The 21,407-nt window shown below is 34.6% G+C and overlaps 1 protein-coding gene across 2 annotated transcripts in view; it reads right to left on the bottom strand.

The window, feature by feature from the left end:
- The window catches only part of CARPB (Carbonic anhydrase-related protein B), a 73,658-nt gene that overhangs the window by 41,444 nt on the left and 10,807 nt on the right, over positions 1 to 21,407 (bottom strand). For both annotated transcript variants that reach the window (XM_088043061.1, XM_088043062.1), the window contains exon 3: positions 8,459 to 8,509. In XM_088043061.1, coding sequence (XP_087899187.1) covers positions 8,459 to 8,509 — 51 coding nt within the window. The remainder of the gene's footprint in view (positions 1 to 8,458; positions 8,510 to 21,407) is intronic.

Raw genomic sequence — 21,407 nt, 5'->3', positions numbered from 1 at the left:
CTCGAGCTGTTAATTTTAGTACTTCGATAAAAGTAGATGTTAACTAAACGAACTGTTTTTATTTGAAGAGATCGTGTGAACTACTAATTTACACGTTTCATTTTTGGAGGTAAAACTAACGAAAATACAGTTAGGCATCCCTGTAAAAGCATCAGCACCACCCTTTATCTCCCACTAAGTACACATTGTGGAAGCAAACATTGTTAGATTGCAGTCTGATAATGTCATTGACACAAGAAACGTTTAGTTGGCAGAAATTCAGGTTCCATGTGAAAGTCTAGTTGCATAGGTATGCACGAACGGATATTAATAATTAAAATTTTAGTTATCGGAGTATTTGTGTCTATTGATTCCTTTGAATAGTGTGGACAGTGATAAAATCCACAACTTCAAAACAAAACTTTGATAGTTCGGTTGCATGTTTTGTAGTAATAGTAACAAACGAAAATAATTCATGTGGCTAGACAAAAAGTCAAACAAGTCGATACAAACAATGCGCAGATAGGTTTGTTGGCAGAACTAAGTCATTATAAATTAAGTTCTTGTTTGTGGAATATTTTAATAATTTGACTTTGTCATGCTTGGTACCGAAATAAATAGAGTCATTCTCATTAGTATACATACAAAGACATTGTCTAAGAAAAATAATCACTTCCTTCCTCTCCCAGAATTTGTTAATATAAGACACATATCAGTGCATTCTCAAGGAAGCTTCCGATGGTTCCAAGACGGTGCGTGCTAGTCAATCAACAATGTATCGCAACGACGGAACAAAAGGCTTACATGAAACTCGTATATAAAATCGGGAGCAGGTTAGGTTTGTTCATTTCCTATCTTTCAAGGGGTGATTGATGTGTGGGGAGTTAATACCACGGGCGCACAAACTTTCCAACCTGAATATGGCCGCCTTGATTTGTGACTTGTATATGCTACCAACTAACTAACAGTTAACGTCTAGAAAAGTTATTGTGAGAAGCTTGGAACAAACGCAGCCTCAGGAACTTCGGCGATCGATCTGACCGGTAATTATCGCCTTTGGAAAAGCTCTTGGTATCATAAACATGTGCCACCTAAGGCAAGACCTATAGAGTTAGCGTGTTTTGGAAACTGTGACAAATAGTTAAATGAATACTGTATTTTACTGCAGTCTAAAGTTTTCGTTCCGGTTTAATAACATGTGTGATAGTTTTGCAGCAACATAAATCGTTTCAAGCTGCAAGTGTTTGGGGAATTTCATTTACAACACTATAAAAGTTACACGAAATATACCTTTGGTTACTTCAAAGGCACAGTAGCAACCGCATTTACTGCAAAATATGTAGTCGACGATTCACTAAATTTGTGTGAGAAATTATAAAACGTTTTGGTACTCTTTGTATTGTCGCTGTCGAAAAATAGAGAACTACTTTTATTTTGTACAACTGCATTTCATTAATATTGCACAGATTGCTCTGTCAGTGTCGATTTTTTGTTTCTACGGTAGTCATGGATGAACATCTATTTTAGTAACTTGCTTTTGTGGGGACATTATTGAAATCCGATGTTCATTTAACTGGGACAGAAATCGTGACGATTTATTTTTAAATTTTTACATATTTAAAAACATAAACTTTTTAGGCACATAGTATATTTTTATTTACTCTATAATAGAAATACACTAAAAGTTTACACATTTATTCATTTATTGTTAATGGAACAGTCTCGTCTATTTGGTCATAATGAAATTTATTGATTTATTGTTTTAAATGCCCCGATTAAAACCATTGTCAAATAAATATGAAAAGATTTAGTTGTAGTGTCAAAGCAGGTCATTTGTATTACTCCGTGTCCAAAAATGTGGAAAAATATATACTTAATTTTTATGTATTTGTGAAAATAAATATATTTTAATTATTGAATATGTATGACCACTTGGATCGCCGCAAAATCAGTTTAGTCTATAAATCGTTGGGACACTCTGTATATTTGGATTTACTTTGAAACTCGACTCGACCTTCTGAAAACGCATTATCATTAGGTACGTATGGTTATGCCCATAACGCTCCCACATCATTTTTTCTTGGTTCGTGAAAAAGGTGATTAATGAAATTTACGCAATTAATCTCTTTATTGGAAATCAGTTGTGATACGAGTTTCGGATAAGACGGTCGTTTCGGGCGTGTGTGCAAAAGTGTGTGCAAAATTCTCGTTTTTGAAGCAAAGTGAGTGAGTTGTTCTTGGCTTCTAGAGAGGGATGCAAATGTACGAAGTTTGAAGATTAGTTATTTAATTTTTTCTTAAAATTGTCAAAAATTAATATTTGCTTCTAAAAAACTGTAGATCTATGTGGGAAGCAGATGAAATCGAAGAAGCTGGAAAGATAGGATCTGGGATTGTTGAGTGTTTTCCGAAATTGTCCATGGTCGTTCGCCATTGTTCCTTTTCTTGTACGTCTTCGTAAATTCGGTTCCGTGGTCGCGTCGCGTCACCACCTCGCAAGAACCGCTGAAACCGCGTCTTCCGCGAGTGTCAAAGTTAAAACTCGAATTTCGCAAAACAGTGCCGAAGCAATTTTTAGCACGGGAGATAATGTATTAGTGTCTTTAAAATAAAATTAAAGTCGTGTGAGTGGTGTCTGGTTCCTAGAGGAGGATGCAGTGGTAGGAACGTGACGATGCGGCTGAGGGATCAGGATTAAAGGGTTAGTTAATCCTCAATTTGAAAATGTAGGTACAAATTTCTAATAAAAAATTTCTATTGCAGTAGGTTCGTATATGAAGACGATGGCGACGTTGGATCTGATAAGGTAGGATTTTTTTTCTTCTGGTGTCTGGATTTGAACGACAATGGAACTCGCGTTGGGATGTTTTTTCTTTCACAGATGCGTTTGCGTTTTTCCGCGTAAGTGATTTTTGCGTTTTTTTGGAAAGTGGTAGGTAGTGTTAGTGCATTAATGTTAGTGTGGATTAACATGCAGATAAAAAAATATTATACCCATTCAGGCAAGTCAAAATTTTTATTAAGTCTGCTTTGAAATATTTGAAAACAGAATCTTGCTACAACTGCCTATATTTTTAACTCCGCCTCTGCGTCCTATGACGCTGTTGCCGGTCCCAAGACCGGAGAAAGAAAGAGGGTATTTTGACAAGTTCATCTAGCAATCGGCTCAAAGTATATTTTTTTATAACTGTGTAGCCTTTTATGGAAGATGTTTCGGATCCAAGCCATTTCATTCCAGATTCCATCACCCATCGAAACAATATTTGTAACGGCTGAATGAACATGTTTGTTCAGCGAAAAAAATAACAAAATGGTAGGTAAGTTATTTTATTTTATAAAAATTTAAAAGGTGTTTTGTGTTTGATAAGATGGATTTCTAGGTGCATTAATGACAGAATTGACCGCTAATGTATGATTTATTCGCTAAGAGACAGAAAAATTAATGTGATGCTACTGATGTTTATAAATATGTATGTTAAAATAAAAAAAAGCGTTTTTTAGTGCAGTTGTTTACACCGTCTTTAGCGCAACATTTTATAACAATAATATTTAAATTGTTTGGTGTTATCAGGTTATCACTCTTGATAAAAAATATTTATAACAATTTACGATTGAATTTTGAAGTTACTTTCTTAGTGCTAGACATTGAATTGTTTAATTATATTTATTTGAGTTTGTTTGAATTACGGTCCAGAAATATAAATATTATTTGTTTTTTTAAGTGTGTTTTAATTTATCTGTACGGTTTTGTTTATCCGTAATGGTTTTCGCCCCGATGCATGGGCACGGATAATCGGGGTCATACTGTAGTGTGGCATGATTAGTATGTAATTTAATTTAAAATTATTTGATGTTTGTTAATTAATTTATGTGTTCTAAACATCCTATAATTGAAATTGTTATATAAAATTAACTTTTGATAACATGAAATCCAATTTAAACAATAAAAACGCATATTTTGAAAATTACCAGACATTTATGCAAGTCAATATAAATGTTTATTCTTCGTATGAATAAACATTTATACAAAATGTAATCAGTTAGAGCGAAACTGAATAAATACATCACACCGTCAACAATTTTTGCTTTATACATAAGCTCGACATAAATCTGAAAATTTGTGTATGGCCAAATCGAAATTCCAATCTGCATCGCAGTCTCTGATCGTACTAAAATGTTCCCAACATGTGAAATCCGCCCCAAAATGGCACAATTTCCATTTTTAGTTTATTGCTGTAGGCTTATCGAAAAATCGTTTCTCATCTTGGAACCCGCGCCCCATCGATTGTCGTGCAAAAAATTATGTCGTCAATCTCTCCATGATTTGTCCCTTTTGTTGTTAGCGGCACGATGACGGAGGTCGTTATATTGAAGATTAGAAACGTTTAACGTCGCCTAGGGGTGGTTATTTTCATTTCCTATATGGTCAGACTTGTATTGGGTTCTCATATCGGCGGTGCCATCTTTTATTTATACCGGACCCCTCGTTCATTGTAAAGCTGATCTCGCGCCAAGGATTGATTGTAATGTCCAATAGAAAGTTTCGCGGTCCATTCTACACTGCCATATTGAAAAGGATTTTCCTTTTATTTTATTACAAGTGTCACGAGCATGCGATATCATTTATTTTGTGTGTGTGCCAGCACCGTTTTGCAAAGCTCCTGTTTTATTTAAATCTAGTTTATGGTGAAAATAAATTAATTCTATTTTTGAGAGCGAGGGGATTTTTACTGCACCTACGAAAACATAGTTTCGCTAAATCGTAGTTACATGCATAGCTAACAGTAAAAGCAAACGTTTCTTCAAAATAATCTAATATAAAAGCCATTCGCTTGCATAAAGGCAGAATTGCGTTTATCCTTGTGACATCTTGCCTTGAGGTTGAACCTTCATTACGACTTATGCAACTATCTCCAACTTCAAGGGGAATTAACGTCTGATGATTGATAATCGCACCGATTACTCGAGCGAATGGTGCCAGAACACATTTGAATACGACCCTGCTTTTAAGGTAATTATTTCTATTAAAAGTTGGTATTGCTGTTATCAAATGAGTGAATCGTCACAAACAACATGCACAGAGATAAACGCGCCCGCGGTATTTTAATTAATGAAACAAAGAAGCTATTTTTATACAGACAGGTAGTGCACTTCCTTCCGCTTCTTTTGCAAATTTCGTTTAATGCGTTATAGTTGTAATTCCGGTACAATAGGGGTCATATCCGTGCAGAGAGACCTCCCTTGTAACCTGACATAATCGTCCCAATATAAACGTACATTGCAACCAAGCCGTGCATTTTCCAGCCTATTTTGCATAATGTTACCCCTGGGTAGATATCCGCGTTACACAATGAGATTCTTTTTGTATTCTTCTACTCTTCCGTTTACCTAGTCCGTTCCTTTTCCACATCCTGTCGCTTTTTGTATTTATTCTCTATGGTTCCGGGGTGTATCCGTTATTTTGTCAGCCTCGTAATATACACTGTCTACCGCGACACAAACTTCCATATAAAACTTCTTAATCGGCGGAGTTGCGTAATTTACAACACCCGTTATACAAATTATTTCCTGAACAGGTGATTCCGTCATAATTACTTAGCGAAATTGAGAGGCGTGCAAATTAAAAAATCCAGACGAAATCGCAACAGAAAAGGTTTCAGACACAATAGCGTGATTTATGATGGTATAGACGTTACCAACTTGAAAATATAAATATTATCGTAAATCTTTGCAGGCGTCTGACACTAGAATTAATATGTTTTTCAGATTAAAAAATTTCCAAGAGAACTCTGCTTAATGTGTGCTACATATTTTATAAATTGACAGGTAGCTACCTACCTCTAAATTTAACTGGGGGAAAATAAATGTTTTGTCATGATTTTACGATAATCCTCATGATTTTTCATTTATAAGGAACACACATAAAAGTGGGGAGTTTAAAAATTGATGTGCACTCGAGTTTATCACAGGAAACGATAAAAGGGAAAGGTGGTTTCAAGGTTTTCGCAAAGGACCTCTTTCCCAAATTTGTGCGGGATGAATTTGACGCGTCCACGGGATGCAGATTCTCATTTTTATTTCGGATATTTTCGAAGCCTTTGAAGACGGTTTTAAGCTCACTTGTCTTATTGTTAAATAATCTGCGGATCAATGGTAATTTGAATTCCATGGCTGTGTTTGCTGCATATTTGCATTTCTGAAGAATAGGGATAAAGCTCCCACTATTGAAAGAAACATTTTTAGTACTTGTTCTGTATTAGATGTTTATGTAACAAGTACATAATTTAGGTATTTACTAAATAGAACAAATTACATACAAGACTTTATGTTTGATTCTAGTGAAGACAAATTCTCTTTTACAAAAGAATGAAATTTGGTATCAAAAATCATGACGGTTTTAGAGTGTGCCGTTTTTAGTGCTACGGTTATAAACTGTGTTTACATTTGAAGCAAGTGAAAAAACTTAAATCGTGTTTTAAATGAAAGAAATAGCCTAAATACCGTCGAAAGCTAAGGAATATCTTCATCCTACTAAATCCAAATATCGTCGGCTTAGGTCGTTAAGTTGCTAAGTCTGATTTGAATTTTTTTAACTGAGGTTGAGAAATCTATTTTTTTTTAATATATGTCTTCAAATCTGGGATTTGAAAATTTGGGGAATGAAAAGAAAATGTTTTTTAATTCTGAAATAATAACACATAAAAGGATCCAACGTTGTACTATTCAGTTATCTTTTTTATAAAACTTAAAACGCATTTTGTTCAAAAATGGACTTAGCAACTTAACAACTTAAGCCGACGACATGTGTACTGATACCCATACAGGGGAGGTAAAATTGCACTTTGACATTAATTTATTTATAGTTATTTGACACTGACCAGCGGCCGTTTTACTTTACTATTACGAACGCTGGATATAAAGAGACACTTTATGGACGCTAAACAATATCCTAAAACATAGATTATTATACAATCGGACATGCAATTTTTTATCTAAATAGGTCTTAAATTATTTGTTTAATTCTTTACACTCTTAGAACGTTTTTAATATCGACGAATTTCTTTAATTGTTAAGATTTTTTGGACTCCTTTAATGCTGTAAGATCTTCATCACAAACTTTAGAAATTATCTGTGTGGAAATTAAATATTTTCTCCGTATTTCCCGCGCCCTAATTGCGCCGACATTGCTGTAATGTTCGTAATTTTCGGTGGACACTTTATGTTTGAAAATACATTACGCTTTTATGTGAAGACATTAATTTGCCATTGTTGTATATTTATATTTTATATTACAATCGTTTTACTAAAAGATGGGTCATCTAAAGCAGGACATCTGCGGCTCTAACAAATATTTATATTGTCATTATTACTGTCACTTAAAACGTAATGAAACCGAAATGGATGTTTTGTTATTTTAAGTTTGCAGCAACATTAAGTAGAACACTCTTTTACTGTTTTCCCGAACGTCGTTTTTTGTTCCCATGTGATTAATTCTTCAGGAAGAAATCGGCAAAGCCTGTTGTATCCGATTCCCATTTTCGCGTCATATCGTTCTTAAATATTAAAGCAGTTGGGTGAAACTTTTTATCACAGCAACCAACTTATTGGTCAAATAAAATACAGCGAGTTGTGGACAGTTGGACAAGTTATATGGAGTTTCCTTGTCATATTAGAAGAAAAGAATGGCACCAGAGGCAACAAATCGTTATCGTCACCTCTCGGCGACCGAGTTTTTATTTATATTCAAAGTTGGGCCGTATATCTTCAATTTAAAAGAACCTATTCGTCTCGCGTGTTTAATGAAATTACTTAGCAACTATTAAAAAGTTGCCAACTCTTTCCGTGAAGTAAATATATTTGCTTTTGTAAAGGACTTTAGAACTTGGTCATATTTTATTTTTGCTCTTTTCCATAGTTACATTTTGTGCTGCACAATGAAAATGGACCGGAAATGTATGCAAACTAACTTGATGTATACAGAAAAGTTAATTTAAAAAATTTCCTAAACGTGAAATGCAAATTGTGTTTGTTTCACTTAAACTAAATGGCGGAAGTAAACATATTTTTACGCCAAGGAAAGGGATTATACGCTCAACTTTAATTAGTGAAACCTATTTTCATTTATAGACTCGTGCACAGAGAATTATCAAAGTTCGTACTGTTGAAATGAAGAGTAATAAATAATTTGAATTAGTTGTATTGAAAATCGATTTTAACAACTTTCCGTGCTAGAAATATTTAGTTTTATCGCACATCCAATCAGTACAGTTTTATTTAAAATGCACCGGTTATTTTTATCTGTCATAAATTACTTTTCTCTAATATTCCTGTCGAACCAATTTTATATTTTACGGAAATGTGAAAATCAGTGTTATCGCTATGCAATAAACAATGCGGATTTTATTTATAAATTCTTAACTCAATTCGCTGTTGATTTACATATTTGCTTTCATTGCCCGCGTCGCCGTCGTTCACTTACCCGAAATCCCATCGTACGTCCACCATTCCTCCCAACTTACAGCAGTCGTCACTGAAACAGAAAAAAGCTCAACTTGAGGATTGATTGGTGACAATAATTGATGCATGGCGGAGTTAGTCTTGTGTAAGCCCATATTTTGTCGGCTTTGTTAGGATTACTTCCGACCGCCGCCACGCGTCGTTCGCACAGCTAGGCACGTATCTCATTTTTAATCCGGATTATCTCTCAACTCGTCTGTTTTTTCAAACATTGCTCGTATTTGTCAAGTACTTCGCGAAAGCTACAATTTCCGTTGACAAATACATGTTTTGGCGCTAATTGTATTGCGTCAGACGGTTCGTTTAAATGTCGACACTCTTATTGATAGTCGGACAGATTGGGGAAATTACGGGAAAAGATGTTGGAGGAATCTCAGACGTTCTTTGACAACAGTATTTGAGAGCTCGTATCGTCAAGAGCAAACATTGTTCAAGATAAAGCCGGGTAACTGGCTTTGTTGGTAATAATCAGCCGATAGAAATGCTTTATCTGAGGGAAAATGAGGCTCTTGAATTTTAATTGCCGTCATTTTTCATCTGCAATATTTTATGACACGAGACTTCAGTCTTTCATTATCATAGTACAGCACTGGAGCTATTTCTTTATTTATTGATCAGCACATATGGCATGAAATCGAAACACTCTTCCAGTTATTATATCTATTTTTAGAGGACGCTTTTAAATTACACGTTTTGTCGGTCAACTATGTACACAATGTAAAACTATAATGCAGAGAGTTTAAGACGTGCTGCGAATTCTGCAAGAATTTAATGAGTACAAATTAGCGATCGTTATGTCTGAATATTTCATCAAGCAAATTTGGGTTATTAATTACCTGTCGACAGAAGAGAACTTTAAGAATGTTATGTAGAGCTTTTGAAGTACAACAAACTATAGGAAAACTTTCATAGAAAAAAAGGCTTCGAATTTGCGCTCGATATCTATAGAAAATAGGTACGCCGCGGATTTAATTTCGTATAGTTTTGAACTCGGTTTTAACCTCAGGTAAGTTCAGCGAACTGATCGTAGTATAAATTAATCTGAATTTAATAAAACTTGGTTCAAACCCATGCGAACATGGGCGTTGGTAGTATTGCAAACTTCCGGAATTTCCTGACAATTGACGGATTTCAAAATGTACAGGTCCTGGAAATACCTTCTAGTGATCAACGCTAAAATTATATCTCATTTTAATGATAAAAATTTGAAAATTTTCGTACGCTTACAGTCGACCAAGCACTAGAATCTGACAAAAAACGTTTTTCATGACTGATAGTTTGGCGTCGCTACGCCTAAATATTGTAATTTTGAGCAATTTTTGTGATTTTGTAAAAGTAATTGCTGACTATTTCCCAGCTTTCATTTTAAATTTTATGCAAAAGGTCTTTAAAATATTCTTAACATGGTTATATTAATACCTAGCGACTGTTTTCACAAAAACTCGAAAGTCGTTAAAAAATTACATATGAAAGGCGTCGCGACGCCAAAATATCGTTAACTTTTGCCTCATTTTCTTTAGCTTTGTCAATAATATGAGTGTGCAAAATTTTCAAATTTTTATTTTTAAAATTAAAGATTTAAAGAAACTTCAAAAATTGAAGGCTATATTTCTTCGACATTTTTGTAATCTAGTACAAATAATAATTAAATTAAAAGTGCAAATTTTTTAGAGATTTATTATCGCAGATTTAATACTAATAAATAAAACAGCATTTGGACAGTTTAGGGCGTCCTAAAAGTGAAAATTTCTAAAATTGGTCTCTTCTGCACTATAACTATATAGCGTGACGCATAAATTAAGAAGGGTCGGAAGACAGCTTTTTAGCAGAAAAGGGATGAAGAGGGAGGCCACTTTTGGGGGGATAATTTTTTGGTATCTACTTATTCTAGATGAGCAAACAAACATATTCCCAAAAAATCTCATTTTTAATTTTTTTCTCTATTCGATTTTTCAAATAAATCTTCTAACAAATAAATGAGATGTACTGGTAAATAAATTAGATGTTGTAAATGCAGAAATCGAATCATGTAATAAAATAGTTAGATAACACAAATGTTACATTACAACTTCTAAACTGGTTTGCAAAATCGTCAATTTTATATAAGTAAAAAATTAACTTCAAAAATAAAACTCGAAATTTCATGATAAATTTATAATATTGTCGTAATCGATGTCTAAAAGCGAACAAGCGAAACTCCAGATTCGAATTTCCTGGTATTTAAATAAAATATTGTAGGTACATCAATGCATGACATAGAATTTATGGAATGAACACAATCTTTTGACCTTATTCATTTCATGAGTGCATACAGAGAGAGATCTTCAGATATATTCAGAAATGTAAGGATAAGAAATTTTGAAAGAGGGTCTGTAACCCGCGAAAGCTATACAAGTTAATTTGGTGACAACACCAATATTACAATAGTAATTGAACTGAAATCGTGCAATTTAGCACAAATTATTTAGGCCAATAATCTCTGCGGTCTAACAAGATGAACTCTAGCAGGCAACGCGTCTTATCCCTTGTTATCCTGCCGCGGCCTTTCCAGTTCTATTTGCAAATTACGCTTTAATTCCTTTTCGTCCTTTTCGGTTAATATAGCTAATAGTACCAAACCATCTCTGCGTGTGTAATTATTGAGCACGTAAGGTCAAAGCGACCGTTTGATAATCGTCCACACCTTAAAGTGAATTATTTTTTTTCCTAGACGTTAAAACTCATCGGGTCACGTAACAAAAGCTCTACTGACGTTAAGTCTGCTAATTTATGAGTATCTAGCAGTGCGTGCGTCCATGATTAGATACCATCATGGGAAACAGTCACAGTTTTCCTCAGAGATGTGCAAATTAGCCGGGCTGCCGTATAAATACGGCCACAATACGCGGTTGGCACGAAATATAATTTAGTGGAGTACACTGCACCGATCTTCATTATCGATATCAAATATTGGAATGATCCACGGGTCAACGTATTGCGAACCACAAGCAAAATTTGTTATAATGGGGAACTACACTAGGAATTTGAAATTTCATCAATTGCATGCACACAACCAATGCTCGGCGTAATAACTCATCCGGGGGAAGAAAAACAAGTTTATTCATGACATGAGGGACTCTTTTTCTGCTCAACTGACGATTGAGGTGTCGTATTGATGTCGCTGATCAAATAAAAAAGATATATTTTTCCCACAACAATACAATAATTGTGTTGCATCGTGGGCATTGGATTTTACTAAAACTGAGAGGATTAAAAGCTGACCAGTTAAACAATTTACCACTTTTAAATCCCTTTCAAAGTTGTGTCGCAAAATCAGGTAATTAAATTTTTTGTTGGAGTAAGTTGACGTTGGCGTTTTTCGTTGTACTGTTAGTTAGTTAGTTAACGGTAATTTGGCTAAAAGCAGTGTAGGTTTGCAAAAAGGGTATTACTCTAAAAAATATAGTTTTAAATAACGTTTTTAGTGGACGCTCCCAAAAATTGCTATTTTACGGACTCATTTGAGTCCTTTGAATTAGTATTTTTTGAACTCAATCTCAAAAATTGTCATGACATCCAATAAAGCAATACAAAAATTTTATAAAAACTTTATTTGATTTGTAAGTAAATCTAACACAATTTTATACAAGTCATTTTTTTGTTTTTAATTTTAAACAGTCTGATAGTTACTATGGTGGCATGGTAACTAAAATCCTAAACGTTCTATTTTCTGAATTAATTTTTATTAATTACTCCTATAGGTACATTATGTAGTAAGAGATTTTAATGTGTTTTTAACTTTAACCAAGAAAGTTTTTGTAGATCATCTGCTATCTCATTTACTATGTCTCATCCATAAACAGCAACGATTAATCAGCAAAAACTGAATTTTAGATATTTGAAATAAAAATAGCTAATTTATGACAGTCTTTTAGAACTATGTGCGTGCAAGTGACATAAGAGTGCGTAATAGTGACCAAACGAGTGTGCAAAACTATTATTATTATTATACTTATTTTCACAATAACTGATATTGAAAAAAACAACCACTATTATAGATGATTTATCGACTTTTGTTAAATTTCACGCATATTCGCGTCGATTTCTCAAATTTCCACCGTTGAATCTGCGTAATTTGTGATTAAATCCGTACCCCAAAAGTTCTATTAACCAGTGTCAATTTTAAAATAATTGTTAGAATTGTGAGTTTATCGTTAAATTTCGCATTGTGCTGCAATTGTAAAAAAATCTTGTTTCCTACTTGGCGAAATAGAAGTTACCACGTCTACTTCGTAAAATATTTCCATTTCGCAACTTGTTGCAAAAATGGTTGTTTTATTTCAAAAATTTAGATTTTGGTTAAGCGCTTTGTTTCGTTTGATGTATTCAGTAATTTGTGAAGGAACCTGTTGAAATAAGGTGATGTTTATTTAGCATTTGGATGTTGTTTTGGAACAAAAGGTTATTAGGTGCGTCTTTGTAAAGAAAACAAGACGAATACCTTTAATTCAATTCGGAAACAACAGAAATATTAAATTAAGATCCGGCGTAATTATCATTAGGCGAGCTTAGGGAGGTAAATTGGATTGGTGTCAACCCAGTGGCGCACCGTCATTCCTTATTAGAGTAGCAATCGTTAAGAAAGGAGGTAAATAACTAATAGTGAGCCTCGGGGCCCCGAAGAGACCGCGATAAGATTGCAAACTGCTCAAGTTACAAATTAGGGGGCTCACTGCCGCTAAATCCACGGATTTGCGAAGCTCTAGAAAAATTAACCCATTTATTATTAACAGACGAAAGAAACAAGTTTCTACGTCCGGGAATTGTTTTACTACTTCTGTCTGGCCGTACCGAAATGATATTTTATACGCTTGCAAAAACGTAAGATTCTGCCATGAATAATCACGTTATGCATTATCATAAACAACGACCGGCACTGATTTGCATATCAAAATACCGCGGTCGTGTTTTAAATTTGAAGGTTTACTTTTGAAGAAACTTGATTTTATCAAACTCGAGCGAACAGATTGCATAAATAAATAGAAATGTATTAACGATCGAACAAGTTTCGCAACGAATCACAACATAGTTTCTCTAATTTTTCCTGAATTTCCGACTGGAGATTAGCGTAAGTGAAACATAAGGGTCGAGCCCGGTATCGGGAACCGGAATAAAAATCAACAAAAACGGAAGTTCTCTCTCGGTGGGATGGAAGGTTTCGACTTTTACAAGAAGTTATGTAACATTTTGTTCGCCCCATGGGAAGGATATAATAAAGACGTGACGGGAAAATGGTCGGGCACCCCGTTTATAGGAAAGAATGGGTTCGGAAGGCCGCAGGTTTGTGGTGGAAGCCGTCCCCAAAGAGGCTTCTAAATGCGTCGCGTACTCTTCGGGAGCGCAGCACTATTTTATCATCAACTCTTCACGGAAATAGGAAGTAACGTCTTCAAACGCCAGATTTATGTTTGCGACTTTTTCGATTTAATCCTGGTCGAGTTAATGAAAATCAGGATAAGCCAAAATTCCTGCACGAAATCTGGAAGGCATCAGATTGTGAATAATCAGCGATTCCGGACCCATTAAATACCGGTCTCGCATTTCCCGCCGATTGACTTTACGCAAACTTTGTATACACAAAAAGCGATTGAAGTTGGGACTCGCGTAATAGAAATGAGATCGAATCAAAGGAAGCAGAAAACGGTCCATTTGATTTTTTCTCTTAAGGCTCTTGAATTTCAAATAAAAAGCTTCTCGACCGCTCATGCTGACACAGATTGAAAATGCAAACTTTGTTTTATGCAATTCGACCTGAAAGTTAAGTTTCATTTAACTTCGAAATTACTTGTCACTGATCTCCTACACTCAAAAAATACCAAATTCCACAATACTTTAATTACGTTTCTCCCTGAAACGCTCTCCACTCTCTCTAGACGAAATTAAACAAACCTATTTGCCAGTTTCGTTGCACCTTCATTACTCAATTGCTTCGTTTTGTTTTCACAGAAACAGGTAAGTAAGTACTTAGGTATTATATTAGATTACATAACAATAGGCAGGAAGTAATTTATTTTCTGTGGTACATTCTATTCTATGATCCAACAAATTTCATCTCGGGGGCGGTTTTGTAATGAAGAATAGATACACATTCAAGGTAGGTGGAGGATAAATTAATGCAGGTTTGGATATCAAACGGGTTTAAACGTTTATTGTGCCCGGCGCATCCACCATTTTTTTATTTCTAATTTTGCAATAATTGGCATTCGTGCGACGTCAGCAGCCCTGTTCATTTTTTAAAAAATAAATAATAATGTTATCGTCTATTTTTTATATTTCATGAATAATTCAGTGCCATCTCCTAGGAACATTACTGATATAACACGAATGAAGGTCGCGGGATTTGAAAGAAAACGATGCAGAATACGTGTAATTGGCATATCCTGGCAGGGCTCAAGCAGGCAGATGTTGCAAATGTGTCGAACGTGTCAGTAAGCGTCATAAATTGATTATCGACGAAACTGCGGTTTGAAAATACCGCGACAAAGTTATCTCTTTCCGTGGTCAAATGATGACATAGAGCTTTGCGCGGCGCTTTGAAAAATAATTTGGCTCAGTGTCCATGTGATAAAAATGAAATGATTAATTTTAGCGGCAATATTTCCGAACTGACCCGAAGTAGACAGAGAGGGTCTCTGGGGCGACATCAGGGCAGACCTCTGGGGCATTCTTGATCTCCGTTATCCCTCCCATCTCTCATTTCGCTATCACACATTGAGAGTCCGATATGTCCCGAGAGCTTCTGCAGATTTTATTAACGGAATTGTTTCAGACACTTTTAATTGCCACTTAAAAATCTGCATTGCGTAACAGTTCACATTTTTCGCGTTTCATTTCGGATGGTGTCCTTTTATTTGATTTATTAGAGATTTTCGCCATTTTATTTCAACTGCTAAATAAAACGGAACAAGGGCTAAGAAGAGAAAAAATATCTGAAACATTTGTGTAGTTATCAGAGAATTATGACTATGGTCGACTAATTAAGATTTTAATTATGAAATCAGCAATAAATTCCCTGAAAATCTGAATTCTGAATAGCCGATAAGAGTTTCCAGGGCTCAGATATCTCCAATTATATCAAATAAGGACTCGCACAGGACTCGAGTTTAGCGAACTGAAAGTTTGTTGGAAAAGTCAGACTGAAGTTGGCCTTAGCTAATTGCATTGCCTCCTGATATTCTACCTACAATGAAAGTGACCGACAAACGAGCTGAGTCTTTTACCTGACCGGAATACGCTCCCCTTTAATTTTATTAACTTTTACCTCAAATAAAAAGCAATCAAGGCTATTTACATTTAACTCAAATTCAATGTTCGGAGCCGCTCAAATTAATGTTCTTCTTATTGCACTTTGTTTCGTGACTCTCGCCAAATTAAAACACTTTTGACTACTTGTCTATTAAAACTTGAAGCTGCGCCTCTCATGTAAAAGAGTGCCATAAACTACCGGATGATTAATAAAAATAAAAGAAAGCATTAAACTTTACGGAGCCATTCTGTGTATATTTCAGAATGCTACCGGCAATAATGGCTCCTTTTTCCCCTACCTCTGAGCAATAAATTCGCTTTTAGGTTTTACGCAAAACATTTTTCTTAACTTTTATTTATATGTAATTTCGTTTTGTCGCACCGCTTTACTTGAATTTTTAATGCGACGCCTTCGAATCATTCTTGAGCTTTTGTTGAAAGCTCACTTTCGCGTCGGCAGTTTTTGTCTGGACCTGCCTAATAATTTATAATCAAAGTACATATTGCAATGAAAGTGTGATGATATGGCTTGGGGGTGAATGTGCGGCTGCTTGAGAATGTTGCCTTGGCCGCACTTGCGGCACCCTTATAGAGCTTTCAATAATGGAGAAGTCGCAACCGCTAAACCCGCCATACTACTGAACCCCTGTCACGTTTTCAGTGGCTGTTCAGACGCCGGCTCTGCGTCATCCCCTTTTGTAATAATATCATAATAATTTAACCCGGGTTAAGTCAATATTTAATTTCCATCTCTCAATTACTTCCACTTTACGGTATTAATATCGTTGCAAATCTTAATTGTGCTTGGAGTTTTATTCCCATCTTCTAGAAGATCGTTTAAATTCCAATTTTTCCACAAATGGAGAGTGAAAGTGTGCTCCATTTATGACGGTACTTAGACGACCGCCTTATTTTCCCGGAATGAATAAAACTTGGAATGAAAAAATAACATAAAAACTTAATTTATTTTTACTTCATTATAAAACAGTCCTATGTGATTTCTTCGACTTTTGACAAACACTACAGTTCTGAATTCCCCTCCCGGAAGAAATGTTATTAAAACTTAATTTATTTTTACTCTATTACAAAGCCGTCCCACGTACGCGCATGTAAACTCGTTATTTTCCAACGTGTACCAACATGTTATTAAAACCTGAATTCTTGTTGCACTAAAAGGTTTTTCTGCAGGTGAGATGTTTGTTTTTCCTTCAGGGAAGTGAATCTGTAGAGTAGGAAATCGTGCACTCTAGAATCGGATATCGTTAAAACCAAGCATGCATGGCTTGCCCCTGGAGATAGATGTACGCCAAAGAAACTCAAATGAAGTACATCCCCAGTGAAAGATCAATTATTCCTACCCATAGACTATAAAAAGTATTGAGCATTAATTAATACCGCAACGAATTTTCCAGAGAACGATCGCTTTGGTTTTTATTTCTTTACATTCGAAATTTAGAGTTGAGGCCGTAAAACTGGTATCTACGACGAAGCTATATCTATTCGATACCTTTTCGTTCTGAAGAGGATAGATAAGAGACATTCCTGTCGAGGCACGAGACCGTAAGAAATTACATCCAAAGGTTTTTTCAGTGCGAAAGCCTGTTTCATTTTATTGCATAATAATAACTGCCGGCCGGTTGGTTTCCAATTAACTAGAAATTGTGCTCGCGGACACAAATAGTCGAAAGTGATTTATCATATGTAGAAACTTGGGCACATTTGTCTTCTTGCCGCCACAGCGTTTCCCGAGAGGAATCAACTTGAATATTAACCTCCAAGAAGTGTTAAGTAATACGAGCTCGGACAATGAAACAATTTAATCGCAAATATCAGGTGGCATTTATATACAAATAAAACTTATCTTTAATTTGGAGTTAGACTTCGGGAAATAGGTTAGTTGCATAGCTGCACACAATGCAGATAAATCGCATGCAGGTCCGCCAAGTAACCTCGAGGTCTTAGATGCGCCAATATTTTAAGACTACAAGAATGGATTCTCCTCGTTTTGCCTGCACGAGTCGAACACGTTGGAATCTTTTGTTTAGTTTTGCAGAGACAGGATAGTGAAATTAGCTACGATTATAGAGACAGTCATATTTCAAAAGAATTTCGTTGAAATTTTAAAAGCTAATTTAGAAGTTGAATGTGAAACTTAAACATTGTACTTTAAGAGGAACTTTTTATTTATGAGCCCTCATTTTCTCATTTGATTAGTACAATTTTATATATCTATTAACGGGTACAAATTGTGCTGAGAAAATACTTTGCTATTATTAAGAATTCAAGAAATTTAAAAGACCGAGGCAGTTAAGTTTTTAGACAATTCGAAATATCCAAAGAGTTAAAAGCGCCCGAAGGAATTTAAAAACCGGAAATCAAAAATTAAAAAATTTGAGAAATAATTTAAGAAAAAGTAAAAGTTGTCGTTTGCTATTGAATTTTTAAATTTTCTTTCGACTTAAGTGTAGAGGAAGTTAACTAAAAGGAACAATTAAACTAGTTCTTAATTCCCAGACTAAGTTGATTTCGAATCAGCTCGCCTTGTTACAACTTCAATATTAAAAAAGAGTTTAATTTTTTATTTTGTGTTCAACTAGACAAATGAACAATGGGTTCTCAACAAAAGAAGAAGCTTCCGCTCGTTTGCAAAATACCGTAAAAGTCCCCTTAATTTCTCAGGAAAATTCTAAAATTGTAAAGAGATGTGAATTTAGTGTCTCTTTGTTTTTCGGATTTATTTAGTAATGAGGTGCACTAATCACCTGCAATGCCGTGCAAATCTCAGCTCGGGAATTTTCAGCCGAATGAACTTGATACAAGTTAACATACATCGAACTTAATCATATTTTATTAACGAAGTACAACAGAACATTGCAATAGTAAGTAAGTAAACAAAGCTTTGAAAGTTGAGAGTTCCTGTGCTTTCATCTAAGGAAGCAGCTTTTCTGTGTTAGACAGTTCGGTAATTGACTCCTTACATCAGACTTATTTAATTATAACAAGAGCGCAATACATTTAATTAATTATAATACTTTAGCAATGTGTTCGTGATGCACGTAGGATCGATAAGAAGAGCTTTCATGAATATTATTTCTACAAGAAGTCAGCTTTTTTCGTGGCAACAAAGAAAATTTCAAGTTAAACGTGACATCAAGGGTGCACTAATATGAAAACTTTGGCAAATTTGTTCATCGCTAACCTCCGAGAAGAAGATAAAGGTCCGGGCAATAGAGAATTCGTTCGAAATATTGATCAAGACGAAAGATTACGATAAAGGTTGGGTCCCTTAGACCACACGCAAGAAGTTGCCTAAATTGTTGTTTTACGTTTCTGCGTGTTGGTTTTAGCAGCTCACACATTATCTCTCTCCTGCTGTCGTCTTATTTACAAAAAGTGGCACACCCGCGAGAGGTAAAACGTAATTTCTTGTCGAAAGGAATTTGGTTTTCCGATTGATTACCTGTTTTAATTTGTTCCTGTTGCAAGTACACTAAACTTCGGCTTTAAGTTTCATTTGAACTTCTCATCGGATCATCCGCCAGAAGATTAATTAAAAATGTACGAGATTGAACTTTCGATTTCCTGCAAAATGGCGAAAAAAATTAATTACGACCGAATTGATTAAATGTTTAAATTAAGGAAGTTAAATCAAGTGTGCCTTGGAAACATTGCGCGCATCGCGACGGGCGTCATGTCGAACTAATGTTTAATAGGGGAGCGCAGTAAATCTCGTGAAAGTATTAGCAATTACTTGCGTTAATTCAGCGTGTAACACCTGGTCTTGCTTAAATTGCAGTTTTCGAGATCAGCACTTTGCCACCCTTCAGAATTTTAATATATTTACCATCAAATACTCAATATTATGACCGAATTAGCCGAGTTTCCTGCTCTCTATGCGAGAGACAGTTTTACTGGCGTACCAAAACGTTAAATTAAAAGCTTTATTTCTAAATACTCAGATACAAACTTCGAAAACTGACACTTGATTTTAATTAAACCGTACGTTATATATAGTCGGCTGTTCAAACTGAAAGAACTGTTCTTGACAGAACCTAATTCACGGGGACATCAATGAAACTTGTCAAATTTACTTCAACGGAAAATCAATGGGATTCGGAGATTTGTGAAATACTGTTGCAATATCAAATAAAAGAAACATGCAACTAATTAATCTCCTACATTCAGCAAATTTAACAATTCCAAAAGATTCTAAAAGAAACAAAGCTTTAAAAGTCGGAAATTGAAGAATTTTAAAACAAGGTGTTTATAAATGTTTCTAGCATCAAGGGTGGCTCTGAAATTCCTGTCGTGCACTATTTTGCCGCTTTGTTTTCACAGTGAATATAACTATCTTAAAAATGATTTACATATAATGTTATTTACGTCAATGACGTTTCAGTTACAGTTTTGTGTCCAAAATTTTGATTTTCAGGTATTAAACCACAACTAAAACAGTTTATTTCTTAAAACTTACTTTGCTCCATGTTTGAGGTTAACTGCAAATGTCAGTTGAAAAATCGAAACCCATATTTGTTATGAGCGGCAAATTTCTTTGACATTTCATAGCCACCCTTGTTGCTAGAAACATTTATAAACACCTTGTAGTAAGGCAGAATACAATTGTCCAAAAAAATACCAATTTTAATGAAACCAAATAAAGGCTTCATATAATCCCAAGACTCAAAAAAACCAAATAAGACAAAGGCAATTGTAGTGAAATTAAAGAAATAAGTAAAAAAAAGCTGGAGAAAAAATTCAAGAGTATAGGAGAAATCGAAAGCATCTAGAGAATCGAAAATGTCCGAGTGGAATTTAAGAACTTTAAAGAATCCAAGAAATCGAAGCAATTTAAGAATTAAATACCATTTCTAAATAATTTAGAGAATTCAAGTCGAAAAAAATAATGCCAGAAACCAGAAAACCCAGAAAAAACATGAAACTGGAGAAGAATCCAAGAAATCGGATAAGTTTAGAAAGTTCTTTTTATAAATTGGTAAGTCAGTACAATTAAAAGTTTATCCACTACATTTCAAAATAAATTAATATAAAGATGAATTAAACTGCGTACATACAAAAGTTGAAATTTATTTGTAGTAAATGTAAATGTAAATAAGGAAACAATGAGGACAGACAGACAAACTTTCATAATAATGCACTCATTTCCTCTAATTTGAATAAGTACACTTAGAAACCTTTTCGTTCCTATTTCCATATAAACATGTACGTACACGTCTCGTAATATTTAAAAGATAAATTGTTGACAAGACAGCCATTTGTGCACTGAAAGCTGAAAGAGAACGTTGCGTAAAACCAGCTAAATTTTCGATATTCAAATAAAAGTTTATTCACAATTTTTCAAAAATAGAAATAAATTGATATGTGAACCAAATAATACCAAGAAGTTATTAGTCAGCTCGGTTCTATTTTGAGTTGGTTTACAGTTACTAGGAAATTTGCTTTGTTGAAAAATCCCAGAATTATGCACAGCAGAAAAATATGAATCTGACAAAATAAATAAAAACGTTAGAGACCGCAGTAACAATTTAAAAAGTTACAAAGAAAAATGTAGTTTGGTGTCTATAAACTAGTTACTTTGTTATGTTGAGCATCGTAAAACGAGATATAAA

Source organism: Gnatocerus cornutus, chromosome 8, assembly GCF_029298725.1.
Source record: "Gnatocerus cornutus isolate USDA-ARS CGAHR chromosome 8, icGnaCorn1.1, whole genome shotgun sequence".
In the NCBI taxonomy this organism is placed as follows: Eukaryota; Metazoa; Arthropoda; class Insecta; order Coleoptera; family Tenebrionidae; genus Gnatocerus; species Gnatocerus cornutus.
Note: the sequence above shows the minus strand (reverse complement) of the source record. Positions and strands in the feature narration are given on the sequence as shown.